General features: G+C 45.1%; 1 protein-coding gene across 1 annotated transcript in view; it reads right to left on the bottom strand.

The window, feature by feature from the left end:
- Positions 1–14,859, bottom strand: part of PPT2 (palmitoyl-protein thioesterase 2) — an 86,447-nt gene extending 71,588 nt beyond the window's left edge. The window contains exons 1-2 of the mRNA XM_086924591.1: positions 14,510–14,859; positions 9,971–10,163 (exon numbers count right to left, since the gene is read on the bottom strand). Of these exons, the coding sequence (XP_086780717.1) occupies positions 9,971–10,141 (171 nt within the window). The 5' untranslated portion in view covers positions 10,142–10,163; positions 14,510–14,859. The remainder of the gene's footprint in view (positions 1–9,970; positions 10,164–14,509) is intronic.
- Positions 14,860–15,826: the final 967 nt, after the last annotated feature.

Raw genomic sequence — 15,826 nt, forward strand, 5'->3', positions numbered from 1 at the left:
TAGAAAGATCCGTTATCGTTAAAGTTACTCGGAACGCACGTGAACACGCTTTTGTAACGTAAAACATTATTTTAGGGTGATAGTTGTCATAACATTACTGAAAACTACCAACATTACAACTAGCCCTAGCCCTTTCTGTTGCCAACAGTCGTGCGCTGCACTCCCATAAATAAGTCTGTGTACTCGACTGTACCTCACATTGCCTTAACCTGTAACCAATCTTAAATGGGCGTGATCTAATGCGTGCAGATCCCGTTGGAGCGGGGGCAATGCGCAGTCCATATGCGAGGTTATAAAACCGATTGTTGTCGTTGGGTTTTGCTCTTACATGTACATCTTATGAAGTCACATGGGTCTTTCCTGCTGTCCCCGAGCTAAACCATTTATTGTGGGCAGTAATCTCATTTCAATACTGGTCTAATAATTTTTTTTGTATCGATTATAAAACTGTTCGTGTCCAAATTGGAGCGCTTTAATTTTGCCAATATTTTAATTAGAATCTGTAACTTAGGTCCACAAATGTTAAAGCATTATCCAGTATACGGTTACCTATAGTACAACTTGTTTCATTAATGAGTTATTGAGTATAGTTTGTATTACATTAAAATGTGTTGCTTTTCCCCCTTTTCCCTCTCCTTGGTTTTTAGGTCGAGGACTCCGCCTGAAGAGGGCGTGGTGATGGGCAGAGAAACGGCGTGTGGTGCGTGGCTCCGTCTGTGTGTGTGTGTGTGTGTGCGTGGCTTTGTGTGTTTGCGTGGCTCTGTCTGTGTGTGTGTGTGTGTGTGCGTGGCTCTGTCTGTGTGTGTGTGTGCGTGGCTCTGTCTGTGTGTGTGCGTGGCTCTGTCTGTGTGTGTGTGTGCGTGGCTCTGTCTGTGTGTGTGCGTGGCTCTGTCTGTGTGTGCGTGCGTAGCTGTGTGTGTGTGTGTGCGTGGCTCTGTCTGTGTGTATGTGTGTGTGGCTCTGTCTGTGTGTCTCTGTCTGTGTGTGTGCGTGGCTCTGTGTGTGTGTGCGTGGCTCTGTGTGTGTGGCTCTGTGTGTGGCTCTCGCTGTGTGGCTGTCTGTGTGTGTATGTGTGTATGTGGCTGTGTGTGTGTGTGTGTGGCTGTGTGTGTGTGTGGCTAACTTTTTTGTAGGTGGCTCTATGTGTGGGTGGCTCTGTGTGAGGGTGGCTCTGTGTAGGTGGCTCTATGTGAATGACTGTGTGGGTGGCTCTGTATGTGTGTGGGTGGCTTTGTGTGTGTGGCTCTGTGTGGGTGTAAATGCAATAGGTCATGCATTTGTGAGCGATTAAGCTATTGGCATTGTAAATGACAATGCCATTTATTTAACGATTAAGCTATTGGCAATGTAAATGACAATGCCATTTATTTATGATTTTAAAAAAAAACACACACAAAAAAATGTCATGAGCAATGCCAATAGCTCTACCTTTAATAATGCAGAGACCATTGCATTGTAAATGCTTGTTATATTAGCAGTAGAGCCGTTGGCACTAAAGTTACAACAGGATTTTGTAGATTGGGGATACGACTAGGTAACACAACTAATTTATTTTCGGCGTAAGCCGATGATATCCTCATGTACATATCTGATCTCAACAAACCATTGGTCACGCTATTTGAGACGTTTCACAGTTTCGAACGTATATCGGGACTGGCTCTGAACATCACAAAAACACATGCATTTTTATTTGTGGAACAGGATGGCATTGCAGAGATCGATATCGGAGGCACTGGTATTCAGGTCACACAGTCGACGTTTAAATATCTAGGCATACAAATATATAGAAAACACGAGGATATGTTGGAGGGCAATCTGAATAAAGCGGTCAGAGCATTGAGGGCTAGCGTCGCTTTCTGTAGTGTGTTGCCGCTCTCTATAACGGGCAGGGCGGCTATTGCTAAAATTGTTGTGTTGCCACGATTGCGATATTATTTCACAAATTTGCCATTGATCGTCCCACAGCGTACCTTTAGTTTACTCAACACTCTAGTTACAGATCTCATATGGGGTAGGGGTAGGCGACGTATTAGCCTAAAAAAACTACAAGTCGGGACCAGGACGGGTGGCCTAGGAGTACCAGATTTTCATGCTTATTATTATGCCTGTCAGCTGTAATGGTTGTCATATTGGATGGCGGGCCATAACCTGCAGGAAATATACTATACCGACGCAGACTTGAACAGTGGGTCATTACACGCTTTGTTACTGCCAGGTAGCAGGACCCCGCCAGACCTACCCCCACTACTGCAGACGGCACTAAGGTGCTGGAGAGCGGCGTTGCAATATACACACACGACACAAAGATATGCAGGGAATATACCAATATTAGGAATTACGCTAGCAAGTGGTAGGCTAACGAAACGCAAATTGACGCCCTGGCTAGATGAGGGTATAAGTACGGTGGCAGCTTTGTTTGGGGACGAGACACTAATGGACCATGACACGTTTATAAATCAGACTGGCGCCCCGGCACATTTGTACTTAATGCATACATCATTGATTAGATTTATTAAGACGCATTGGGCTCCACAGAGAACAGCCCCCCCCGAGAACGAATTTGTCAGTCAGTCAAAAGATAACTTTATTTGGTTTATCACAACCATAAAGTACACAATAAAAAGAAATTTGTAACGATCAGAGTTAAAAGTAAAACATATTCTTAATCATACTTTAAAATATTTACAGTTTCTATAAAATTCCCTTTCCAGCCCCAAGCATTTGATCTTTTTCCACTTTTACGAGTAGGTTATCTACTAATGCCATAAATTTTACCCCACTGCATATTAAAATGTTTGATGAGGCACCCATCCAACTTGTTACTGCATGTCTGCAAGTGCGAATATTTAAGTCATTTAAGGCTGTTTTCAACAACTTCCTTCTTTCTTCTTTTACGGACTCACAGACGCACATTAGGTGGCATAAAGTTTCTATATGGTACCCACATAGACGGCATGTCCTTGCTTGCTGTTTACTTTTCCAAATGGGGACCAGGCCTTTCGAGCAGTAATCACCTAATCTGTATGCCATGAACCTCCTTTTTAGTGATAGACGGAAGTGGGCTGCTAAGTAGGGTTGTGGTTTTGGTCTTGTATATGAATTTATTACCACCCATGCATGACGGCGTTTGGCCAATCTTATTTTATCTTCCACGAAAGATAGTGATTTAGCCCTGGTGTTACACACTTTATTGAATTATGTTCTTTCCAAGTTGCTATTCCAAGCTATCTCGATCTCTAATGCCTCCAGGGCCATACGCAGGTAGTCACCCTAAGTATTTGGGTTTCTTTGATCAAATTGGGTCTTTATTTCCGTCCAGCATAAGTTGTTCAGCGTTCCCATTTCGAAGCTCTAAATTTCCAGCACAGTTTTCCAAAAATTGCTTTCCTTTGATATTCTTGGTTCTGGAGACCAAATTCCAAGCGTATCTGTGCTGGAGATGAACCTTTAAAGAGGTTAAAGACTGCTTTATACACTTTAATCTGTAGTTTGTTTAAAGTGTTAGTTTCTTGGCCATGCCATATTTCCAGTCCATAGGATAAAGTTGGGATGCAATTGTGCTGCCATTATTTTTAGAAGGTGCCCATGTGAAGGGCATTCCAGTTTCTTGTAAAGCTGTTCGAGAACGAATTGGTTCAGATGGTATATTACATGGGTGGTGGACGTCATCTGATTAAATGGCTATATGCTGGTATCGGTACACACACGAGGGTTTCCCTGCAAACGTTGAAGACCCTGTGGGAATTGGATATGGGGAAAGAATTGTTGGAGAGGGAATGGTCGATAGCGTTGGAACACCCCAGAAAGATCCCCCGCGATGCCAAATTCAAATTTATCCAAACAATGGTGCTACACCGAGCATATTTAACCCCAAACAGACTAGACAAGATGTTTCCACAAACACAGCACTTATGTCCGAGATGTCTTTTAGAAGGAGCGGGCTTTATACACATGATATAGGAATGCCCAAAGCTACAGAGATATTGGGATTCAGTAAGACACATGACAGAGTCGGCTACGCAGCTTGCCATTACTGATACACTGGGGGAGTGCATTTTGGGGCTCCATACTCCTGCCACTACCCATAAAGTGCAATAGCGATTTGTAAACCTTGCTTTTATATTGGCTATTAGAAATATAACTATGAGGTGGAAATCTTGTAAATCCCCGGAAGTGCGGGCCTGGCACACAGAATTATTTTACTGGGGCAGCGCAGAAGGTGCGCATTACGCCGAGAAGAAACCAGAGGCCTGCGTAAAACCCCAATCTCTCTCGAATGGGAAGTTATGCTGGTGGGGATGCGATCACATGATATGGATTCTATGACCTAGGAAAGGGATGTTTGGTATGGTAAGACTCAGGCAATGTATGTGCAGTAGAGCTAGGCTGGGACTTAATGCAATGTTGAGTGTGCGGATCCGCGATTGTTTGTATGTATGATGAGACTTGAGTGGACCCCAATATAACAAGGGTCTCACAATACAAATCTGGCGGTAGTTAGCCAGTTATAAGAGGAGCACTGTTTTTGCCTATCACATACAGGCAAAATAACCGCCTTTGATTCACAAGGCGCTCTCTCACTACTGTGCTATACGACCACTTGAATATTTTGTGTCAAGTCAGATTCATGTGTTTACCACGCATTTATGTTGGTTTCTCTCTTTTTCTCCTTTCCTTTACAGAGACCGCAATTGGTCAATATTTTTGGTACTCATTGCATTTAGCTTGCTTCACTTGGGCCAGCTCATGCCCAGAAAGTCAGCTTATTTTTGCTGTATTGTTTGTAGGACAGTAGGCATACTTCTGTAGAACTGAGTTATTAGTAGTAGGGATCACTATACGGTCCTGATGAGTAAGCAGTAGGGGACTGCTTACGAAACATGTCGACTAGGTAGCAAGCTATTGCTCTACCTCACAATCCCCTTCTTAATGTTCCCAGCTAAAGAAGTGAATAAATAATTTTTTCTACTAAGCCAGGGAATTTTTAACCTTTTTGTAATTTTCCACACTCACTTTGTTAGGTCCCTACACTTTCACTGACACCCCTACACCCACACATAGCCTCTGTCACAACTTAAGTGCTCCCGCGTAGTTCGTTTGGTCGTAGCACGCCCCGTCCGTTATAGGGGCGGGAAGTCCCCTATGATGAAGCATGACACTAAAGGACTTTTTAGTGTGTGAGGGGTATTTTAACAAGCACATTGTGCCCTCATCTTTCTAAACCTAAGAGAGAGCCTAGTATCACTCAGAAAATTAAACATAAAAATTATCACTTTTTCACCTTTGATGGAATCTCTTTGTTTATACAATAGCCATGCGCTATACCAAGTTTATATTCATTCATTCATTCATTCATTCATTCAAATGAGATTTACAGAGAAGGGGTTTGGTCCTGAAGAAAGCCCCATGACCTTTGGCAAGGCATTGGTGCTTTTGAACCATACTTACTAGATACAAGTATAAAACATAGCGAGAACTCTCCTCTTTATATGTTCCCATTTTGTTACCATCTAAGACACCACGTGTGGATGGGAATGTTTTGTACATGGTGTACTGTCATGCTCTCCATGCTTTACCGCCCAAATGGTTGGATCTGGTATCCTGGTTTAGATTTTGGCCCTAGCCTCACACTAATTTAATGTGTGTGCAGAGGCCTGGGTCGGTCTCTTGAAATGAATGAGGTCCTTGACCTGTCCTATGACCTATATGGGCACCCCAAGTGTACCATCATTGTATAGGCAATGGACTTCTGTTCCTGTCATGGGTATAGTAAATAGAGAGATAGCACATGGAGTGCTGGTGGAAGCATAGTGAGTTTGTAAATCTATAATTGCGAACAGACCTTTTCATCTGTGCCACTGCTGGGCTTGGCCTACTGGCCCACTAGCGTAAAGTGCTGATTATATATGCTACCCCAGATCCTAACATTATCACCCCAGGTGTATACTGTGAATCTATGTGTATGTGGTACTTGCATGGTGTGTTTTACTGAACCAGTGTTACAGAGGCTTGTGGGATCTATTCTGATATTTTTCTTTCACCTGACTGATTCAAGCACTGTGACTGATTCAAGCAGGCGCAGTGATGTAGGGTGAAAGAATAGGAATACATCTTATACACACACACACACGTATAAAATCCCAAACCCCCAATGCACGCATTTCAGGGGAGGTATAGTTTTAAACCTTTTTAAGTAGTGAACTCGACTGTGCTGAAAAGGATAACTGTGGGTTCTGCAGAAATACATAGGCCACAGTGCACATTAGTTTCTGGAAATACACAAACTGTTGTATGGTCAATTTAGCTGCACTGAAACACATAAATAGATTATATTTCTTTGCAGACTCAAACTTGACAGGAAATCAATAATTAGTACAGACATCACAGAAAAGGCCACCACATTTCTATCTGTTAACCAAACACGAGAGGCCAACAGTACAAATATTTTTTTTTGTATGGTCACTGAGCACCGAGTGTAAACAAGGGTCAATTCTGCCTTAGTGCAAGACTGTTGAGACTACGTTAAAGTCAGATAGGCTGAGCTCATCCTAAAACAAGAGATACGCACTCGCCATGCAGAAAAACAAAAATGTGTTTCTATTGATTATTTCACCATTATTCTGAGAACTAACCCACAAGAGGGGCCTTCTGTTAAACAAACACGTACACAATTCTAGGAAATATGTACGTGTTTTGGCAGTATATTATCTGCCCAGCTTACTATTTAAGTCATGGAGGAATTTACAACCTGTGTTTTTGTGGCTTTTGCAGTATATATACTACTGTGTGTAATCCATAACTTTGAACTTCAGACTTGGCTGATTTTCCCAATTGATTGATTGACAGATTAAAACCATATTATTGTGTGAAAATGGTTTTGTCTGACTTTATTAATAGATTTTCCCTCCAACTGCAGAAAGCTCACACCTCTTTGTGGGTGCTCTAGGCTGGAGTGAGAACAGGGCCGACTGTAGCGCTGGTGGAACTCGGTGCAACAATCTTTTTTGGAACCCAACCTCCTGCTCGACCTCCTACTCCGTGGATTCCGTCACTCCCACTTGCAACAGAGCCCCTCATCTCTCCATGGCGCCTCTCTTACATCCATTTAATTTGCTTTATAGTGCTACTCATACCAGTGTGGAGGGTCAGACTTCACACACACACACATTATATAGAGACTATCAATCATCCACGCACAAATCATTGTAAAGGAAACAAAAATGAGGATTACAAGGTGGAGGATCACTTGTCATCCATACTAGTAGGCAGTATATTTTAAGAATGTTTGGTCTGGAGAAGCACAAACTAAAACGTACAGCAGTGGTTGGAGTAGGGTCCTCTAGGAGGAGCGAGCCACAGTACGACCCCTGTGTCTGTAGAAGCAGAGGACTGGAGAACGTGATCTGTGTGCCTTGATGTTGGTGAGTCCCAGGCTCTACAGTGTAATTCCAGAAGGGGAGTGTGAAGATGAGCAATGAACTGAGCCAGCGAGCTTGGTTCGTAAAGTTGTAGGATGACCTGCACTGCTGAGCCTGAACAGTGGCATGACTGCTACTCCTGGACCCAAACGTGATATGTATGCTTTTATGTTGGTGAGTCCATGGACCCAAATGGAATGTGACCCAGAGCTGCAGTGCGAACGGAGATCTCGGCATGTCTGAAGCCGTGGTTTACCATCCAATCACAACCTGCTTGAGCCGGGTACTGATCCGGATTGAATAGCCAGAGCGGTGTTGCTCCGAGCTGCAGCTAGACTAGCCCAGAGTAGAACTAACACTCCCATGAGCAGCCGTCCACAACTGCGTTACCCAGACATGGCCGCTGAGGAGAATGAGAGGAACTGCATACTCAGGCTCAGACTGGAAATGGGTGAGCGAGCAAATCAGGTGAGCTGGGTGGCTGTGCAAGAAGCACAGGTCCATTCACGGATTGAAAGACTCATTGAGTGAGGACCAGTGAACTGTGTTAAAAGGACTGTATGCTAACACAAGAGTACACCTAGAACCAGACATGGGAAAGAAGCCAACTGGTCCATAAGGAGGTACCGGGGTCAATAATGGGAAGAGGTGCAGACCTACTTTCGTGCTAGGATATTAAACTGCATTGCGTACATTTCCCTTAGTATAGGTGTACATTGAAATACTTTTCTTCTTGAAAGTCAAAAACTGGATTAAACAATTTTTTATTCTGAAGAGGGTTTGTCGAGTGCTGAACTTGATCATCCCTCACATTCCCTCCATGAGAGGCCTGTGGCTGCTAGTCATCATTACCACAGACAGTCAAGTGCTGAAGGGATTGTACTTGGCCCAGTTTGCAGAGCAATAGTAGAACAGACCTCGGGACTGCAGAGAAAAATGGCCTGACCACCACTGTTGAGGCACAGTTGCCCCTGCTTGCTCTGTGGCTCTCGGAAGGGGTCTGACGAATAAAGTAGGTTCAAAAGAGTGACCCAACAAAGGCTGTAAACTGCATTGGTTTAACACTCTTGAGCAATGCAAGGAGGGTCCCTATGGTGAAACGTGCAACCCAGGAGTGGGCGAGGGGCTTCCATCATTTATAGGAGGGTTTTTGACTGACTACATAAACATCGCTAGAAATCCAATAACCAGGCCATGGTGCTCTCCACAATCATTATCCTCTTCATTTTGTGACTCTACTCCTTGCATGAGTAGGGCCCTGGATTTCTAGACTGTAAAGAACAAAGACCTCTCCAAAATTGTTTCAGCCATTAGTACCTCAACTAACTAGCCAATCCAATTCAATATATTTATTAAAGATTTGGAACTCCTAGGAGGTCCACATAAAATGCATTCGTAGAATTACAAATAAAACAGAAACACATAACAAGCATAATCACAAACCATCATAAAATTTATCACGAGCCTGCCTTCGATTAGCTAAATTTCGATAAGAAGAAACAAACAATATTATCAAAAAACCTGATCATACAGTGCTTGAGATTTTCCACATTATAACTCCGAGGATGATATATTGGACATTATATAAGCGGACAGTTCATTTAATAAAAACCAAAAGTTCCATTTCAACTAGAGAATCAATTTAAAATTAGAGACAGAATAAAACATGGGCATAATCAGACCTGTGCAAAAGGCAATTCAGTAGCAACCAGCTCACAAGAGAAAAACCTCCTGAATCCCAATGCATATAAATTTTTAGAATGAACAACAGAACATAGTGGGAAGCATAAAGCAACCTAACCCTAATTATGAGAAAGTAGTAGTTAATAGCTGCCTATCAATGTGCAAAATACAAATTAATAAAACTAAAGACTACTACAGATGGAGAGCTAGCTAAAAGGCTGGCCAAGGGGATAACCACCCGTTTGAAAAGTGTACTAAAAAAGCAAGAGAAATTAAAAAGTTTTAGTCCCACTGCTTCGTTTTTTGTTCAAAGTTGATAATCTCGGGTTGGTGCTACATTTTATACACAATCTTATAGAAACGTCATTACAAGGTTAAAATATATAGTATGTATGACATTGCTTTGTGGAACTCAATAAAAATATATTTGATCAAAAAAAAATAATTAAATATTTTTACGCAAACTGCTTTGTTTTTAGGACAAAAGAGATAATCTCGAGCTGATGCTACGTTTTTAACGGAGTTTTGTAAAAACATCGGACGGAGCCAACTAACCAGCTACGACAAAGTGTAGTGTTCTAACTGCCCACTCAACAGGCCCATGATTAATAGCAGTGGAAGTTTTCAGAAGGCAGCTAAGTACATACACATTTCTTAAAATACCACAGAAAATCAACGTTGAGGACAACAAACCAGGAATGCAGTGAAAAACTGCTTCGCCATTTACTGCTGCCTCCTTTGTCTATGAGGCAAAAAGCACCATCCAACTTCAATGACCATGGCCTGACGGAAAGCCTGAGAAAAATGGTACCGCTTGTACTACCTATTCTCAACCCAGACGTCAGTCCACCCAGAGTGATGCGACATACCTGGTTAATGAAGTCCAGCATGGTTTTAAACTCAGCAGGACTGTCGAACAGTCCGTGCACGATGATGACTGGCTTGTACCCAGACACTAGCAGCTTCGACAGGGCAGACAGCAGCACCAGCACCAAGGAGATAGCCCAGCAAGGGCGCATGGAGCAGACCTGGCATCCCATCCTCCCCTCAGCAGCCGACAACCTGGGAGTAGGAAGAAGACAACAACTATTAGACATGCCTAGGGAAAGAGGATAGCAGGTAAACGTATGTACTATGTGCAACATAGGCTTCTACCGCTAGAGAAGAGCTGCTGGCAAGGTGGGGGGAGGGACCCAGCAGAAGTTGAGAAATGGGCCTCCAACAAGTAAACCTCACCTCTTCTAAAGCATGTAGGAGAACTAAAGTTATTCAGCAAAATATTTGAAGTTACTTTTATCTGATCCCAATTTAAATTGGGAGCACTAAGAGTTAAGATTTCAGTTGCAATATTTAAAAACCTTGCCTAGCAAACATCCATGCAAAAATGACCAGCCTGTAAACTTCAAGCAACAGCTTAATGTTTAACCTAGAACCGATTGCAAATCATAAAACGTGTAGAGAGGAAAGGTATGGAGAAGCACGCAAGGAAAAATACCCCGGAGGAAGTAAACACTTCATAAAATATTGCTGACGCCAAGCCATGCTAATAGTTCCTGCTCATACACATGGGGCGTTGGCACTTTGTGGATCACAATTTAAGTGTATTAACTCTCTCAACACTAGTAGAGACCCTGACAGAAAATGTGTAGAAGTCAAGGTTTTTTTTGTTCCAGACAGCATACGGAAAACCAGATCCTGCGGTCAAGCATTCCCCTACATTGATCCTAAATCGTGGAACAACGTGCCCTACATTTAAGAGCCCCTTCCTCACTTTTTGAATTCTGCAAGATCTAGAGACCTGGCTTTTCGAGTAGTTCCACAAGTGCCTAGACTGACGTCTGCTATGCACCAGGATAACGTCACAGGCAAAAGTGCACTCTACAAATCTACATAACATAACATTTGTGAGTAGTCTCAGTTTTGACACAATGTGGGATATTTGGTCATTCAAGGAGTAGCGAGTAGTACTGGGGCTCTGAGTTCCATAATCGACCAATTGGAATAACAATAGGAGCCTCTTAAAATGCAAACGTGAAGGTAACCAAGTTCTAAGTACATATCACCTACAGCTAGGTCCCAAAACCATCATGTCCATCTCGGCCATTTGTTGGGCTATGTCTCTATGCAATTGAGAACATCATGGGTGCAGTTTCCACGTGGACTAGCCCACTCGCCCTTAAAGTGTGGATGCTCTCTCTATGGGGAAGAGGGTCACCAGAGGGTCTCGCTAGCGATCCCTGGTCCAAACTTTCAACATTCAATGGGAAGGGTGCTGCTCAAAACAACAAATCCCTTCTAGAGATCTAGGGGGTAAAAGCATCTTACCAAGATAGTGTTCCTATATGCACATGGGACAATACTGACCCAGCACACCCACTGTGAGTAACTGCCCACCTTTTTCGGAATTTTTTCCAGAAAAATCCGTTGTCAGGAAGATCACAGGCATTTATTCTCCTGACATTTATGCATCAAAGGGCCTGCCAAGTAGCCACACCTGCCTCCTGCAGTTACTATGGAAAACGACAACCTTCTCTAGGCGCTGCACTTAGCACTGGCACCTCTGGGACCAACAGGAATCGAACATATGGGCACTCCAGCAATCTGTGTGGATTAATACCCGGGACCTGGAATAGAGGGCATGTCCTCATCTTGGACTGGGCCCACCTCTTAACGACCCCACCAAACTACATAGATCATCAAAACCTAATTACTAGAGATGTCTAAACGTAAGCCCTGGAGACATTATCACTGGGTGAACCTGTACGTTCGACACTGCAGTACAAATATTCTTATTCACTAAAGTACATCTTAACCACTAAATCAGGTCTGAACGTAACCACCAGGCCATGTACTTATGTAGCAGCTTTTTCAGAAGTTCTGGTCCTTTCTACAACCTTTTGGATTTCTTTTACATCCGGTCATTGGGTTTCTTCGAAAGTTGGCATGCTGGACCCAACAGATGATCAAAGTGGGGCAAACCAAAGCTTGAAAAACTACAAAGTCATGACCGATCTGCTGAGGCTCAAAGTTCAGCTGAGACTGACTTGTGATGTTGGCGCTTAGAGAAGGTCCTTCGGCGACGTTTACATTTAGTTTGGACCGGAGGTAGTGAAACGCCATGACCAGGCAGAACAATGTAAAGAGACCACCTGACCATAATCAGAAGTTGAATCAACTTGCTTGAGATTTGAGGCTTCTTCAAACAAGTCTTTTTCTAAGGCAGACAACCCGACTCTGCAGAGACATTACTCTGCAGCATACGGGGAATCTGACATCATAACTCCCTTTCACTCATGGAGCACCTACAACCGGCAAACAAAAGTCCACAACTCAACGACAAGGAAACAACTAATACAGAAAGATACAGGCACGCACGGTTTACGGGACAGGCAAAAAACACAAGCGTTTACAATACTCAGACACCATAAAACACCTGCAAAGGACAGGTAGCTGCAAGGGAAGACTGCTCTTTGTACAGACAGGAAGGGTGAGGCGAGGGACCCATAGGCAATATACAATGTGCAGAGACCAGGGGGGGTCAACAAAAACAGGTAATGGACTGCAGGGGAAACATATACCAAGCAACCAAAACTATCTGTGGAAAAAATGGATTGTGTACAGGAAGAGTGAGCACACACACAACTGCCAAAGGAGACACATAACTGGAAAGGGAGACTGCCCTTTGTCCAGATCATAGAGCTGTGTACAGGAGGCGCAAGAAGGGACCCTGGCAGTGGGGTCTACCCTGCGTAGAGATAATAGGACTGTGTACAGGAGGCCACGCGTAGGAGCCCACAGACCCAGGCAGGGGAGTCTGCCCTCTCTAGAGATGATAGGTCTGTGTGATGGATGCCGCGAGAAGAGGTAAACACAGACCCGGGCAGGGGAGTCTGCCCTCTCTAGAGACGTAGGCCTGGGTACAGGAGGCCACGAGAAAAGACCCACAGACCCAGGCAGTGGAGTCAGCTCTTTAGGGCATTCTGCGTAAGAGGTTAGTACAGACCCAGGCAGTGGAGTCAGCTCTTTAGGGCATTCTGCGTAAGAGGTTAGTACAGACCCAGGCAGTGGAGCCAGCTCTTTAGGGCATTCTGCGTAAGAGGTTAGTACAGACCCAGGCAGTGGAGTCAACTCTTTAGGGCATTCTGCGTAAGAGGTTAGTACAGACCCAGGCAGTGGAGTCAGCTCTTTAGGGCATTCTGCGTAAGAGTTTAGTACAGACCCGGGCAGGGGAGTCTGCCCTCTCTAGAGACGATAGGCCTGGGTACAGGAGGCCACGAGAAGGGACCCACAGACCCAGGCAGTGGAGTCAGCTCTTTAGGGCATTCTGCGTAAGAGGTTAGTACAGACCCAGGCAGTGGAGTCAGCTCTTTAGGGCATTCTGCGTAAGAGGTTAGTACAGACACAGGCAGTGGAGTCAGCTCTTTAGGGCATTCTGCGTAAGAGGTTAGTACAGACCCAGGCAGTGGAGTCAGCTCTTTAGGGCATTCTGCGTAAGAGGTTAGTACAGACCCAGGCAGTGGAGCCAGCTCTTTAGGGCATTCTGCGTAAGAGGTTAGTAAAGACCCAGGCAGTGGAGTCAGCTCTTTAGGGCATTCTGCGTAAGAGGTTAGTACAGACCCAGGCAGTGGAGTCAGCTCTTTAGGGCATTCTGCGTAAGAGGTTAGTACAGACCCAGGCAGTGGAGTCAGCTCTTTAGGGCATTCTGCGTAAGAGTTTAGTACAGACCCGGGCAGGGGAGTCTGCCCTCTCTAGAGACGATAGGCCTGGGTACAGGAGGCCACGAGAAAGGACCCACAGACCCAGGCAGTGGAGTCAGCTCTTTATGGCATTCTGCGTAAGAGGTTAGTACAGACCCAGGCAGTGGAGTCAGCTCTTTATGGCATTCTGCGTAAGAGGTTAGTACAGACCCAGGCAGTGGAGCCAGCTCTTTAGGGCATTCTGCGTAAGAGGTTAGTACAGACCCAGGCAGTGGAGTCAGCTCTTTAGGGCATTCTGCGGAAGAGGTTAGTACAGACCCAGGCAGTGGAGTCCGGTTAGTACAGACCCAGGCAGTGGAGTCAGCTCTTTAGGGCATTCTGCGTAAGGGGTTAGTACAGACCCAGGCAGTGGAGTCAGCTCTTTAGGGCATTCTGCGTAAGAGGTTAGTACAGACCCAGGCAGTGGAGTCTGCCCTCTGTATAGAGTAGATGATTGTGTAAGGCCAAGGGAAAGGATTAACTTAAACGAGGTTAGAGATGCTGCCCGCTGCAGAAATAGCACGGCTGTGTGCAGGAAGCCAGGGGAATGAGCCAGGAAAGCACATAGCAGGCAGTGGGGGCTGCCAGTCCTACAGATCATATGGAAGATGGGCAGGAGGCCTGCAACAACACACACCGACAAGATCAGCTGCTCTGTATGGAAACACTTACTCCACAGTGAGTGAATTTTCCGCCTGGATGTGCACCCTCTGTGCTCCCTGAGATGTGGTGGATCACCGGCTCGCCTTCTGCGCTCCCTCCGGCTCGCCTTCTGCGCTCCCTCCGGCTCCGAGGAAACTCTGCCCCCTCCTACCCATAGACTTTACCTACCCTTGCGCTCATCGCCTGCCCCGGTTTCCCCCCTCCACCCGCTGCTATCCTCTACGCTCTTGTGCTCTCGCCTACTCCTGCGCTATTGTGTTCGTGCCCTTCTGCCCCCCTCTGAGTGCTCAGCAGCCCTCGTGCTGGCACCGCTGCCCCGAGCTCTCAGTGTCCCTTCTCTCCTCCCTCCTCTCGCTTATAATAGCGCTCCCGCTGCCCTCTCTTCCCCAATTGTAGTCAGCTCTCCTCCCCCTTGTTTACTTCCCATTAGAACCAACCCGACCGAGCAGCTGCCTGCAAGACGGTGCCCGCCCCCCGACGTCACGTCCGGTCAGGCCCTGGCAACCGGAAAGGCGTCTGTAGCAACAGTGCTCTTCGCAGGCCTTCAGACAGCGAAGACTGTGGGCGCAGAACCACGTGCACCGAGCACCGTGCAAGCCTGGTCTCCACCTGTACCAGTGGACCCGGGGCAGGCCTTAGCTTCAAATAGCGCCCTGCGGAAAATCAGATTTAGCAGCACCCAATCAATCTTCGCACTCGATTTCCGACCAGCCATCATCATTATTACACGTTTGCCTTGTTCTCTGCGGAAACTCTCGGGTGTTTATGGCGGATCCTTATTGGCAGCGCTTTAAATGGGAAAAAATAAGTGCAGGTACTCCTTATATTCAGCTAGGGGCGGGGCTAGAGTCGAGTGAGACAAGATGACACAAACACTTCTATTGAGTTTCCATTTTGACCTTGCGTTGGCCTGGCTAGTGGTCTCAAACTTTTCATTTGCCCACATTAACAGCTAAAACCCTGAATGAGCCAAGCCATCGACACCACTATTAGCACTTTCAAGCTAATAATCGATTTCTAGGATTGGAGAGACTCTGGCACTTACACTGATTGCAGGGCAGAACAAAACATGTGAGAAATGTATCCGTATAAACAAAATATGCTTGTTATACAAAATGAAGGCCAAACAACAAATGTTCATGTTTCTTTGTTTTGTAATATTTGCAGCTTCTTCATATCATAATCATTGTAATCTTCCTACTTTCTTGCATTTGGTGCAATCCTTATATATTCAGGAGTGCACACACACAAAAAAGCATTCCACACATTTCTTTTCCAGTACCTGCTGATTCTCTTCCTATCTGGTTTTGTTGGTCTCGCACAGAC

The sequence above is a fragment of the Lissotriton vulgaris genome, chromosome 5 (assembly GCF_964263255.1).
Source record: "Lissotriton vulgaris chromosome 5, aLisVul1.2, whole genome shotgun sequence".
Taxonomy (NCBI): domain Eukaryota; kingdom Metazoa; phylum Chordata; class Amphibia; order Caudata; family Salamandridae; genus Lissotriton; species Lissotriton vulgaris.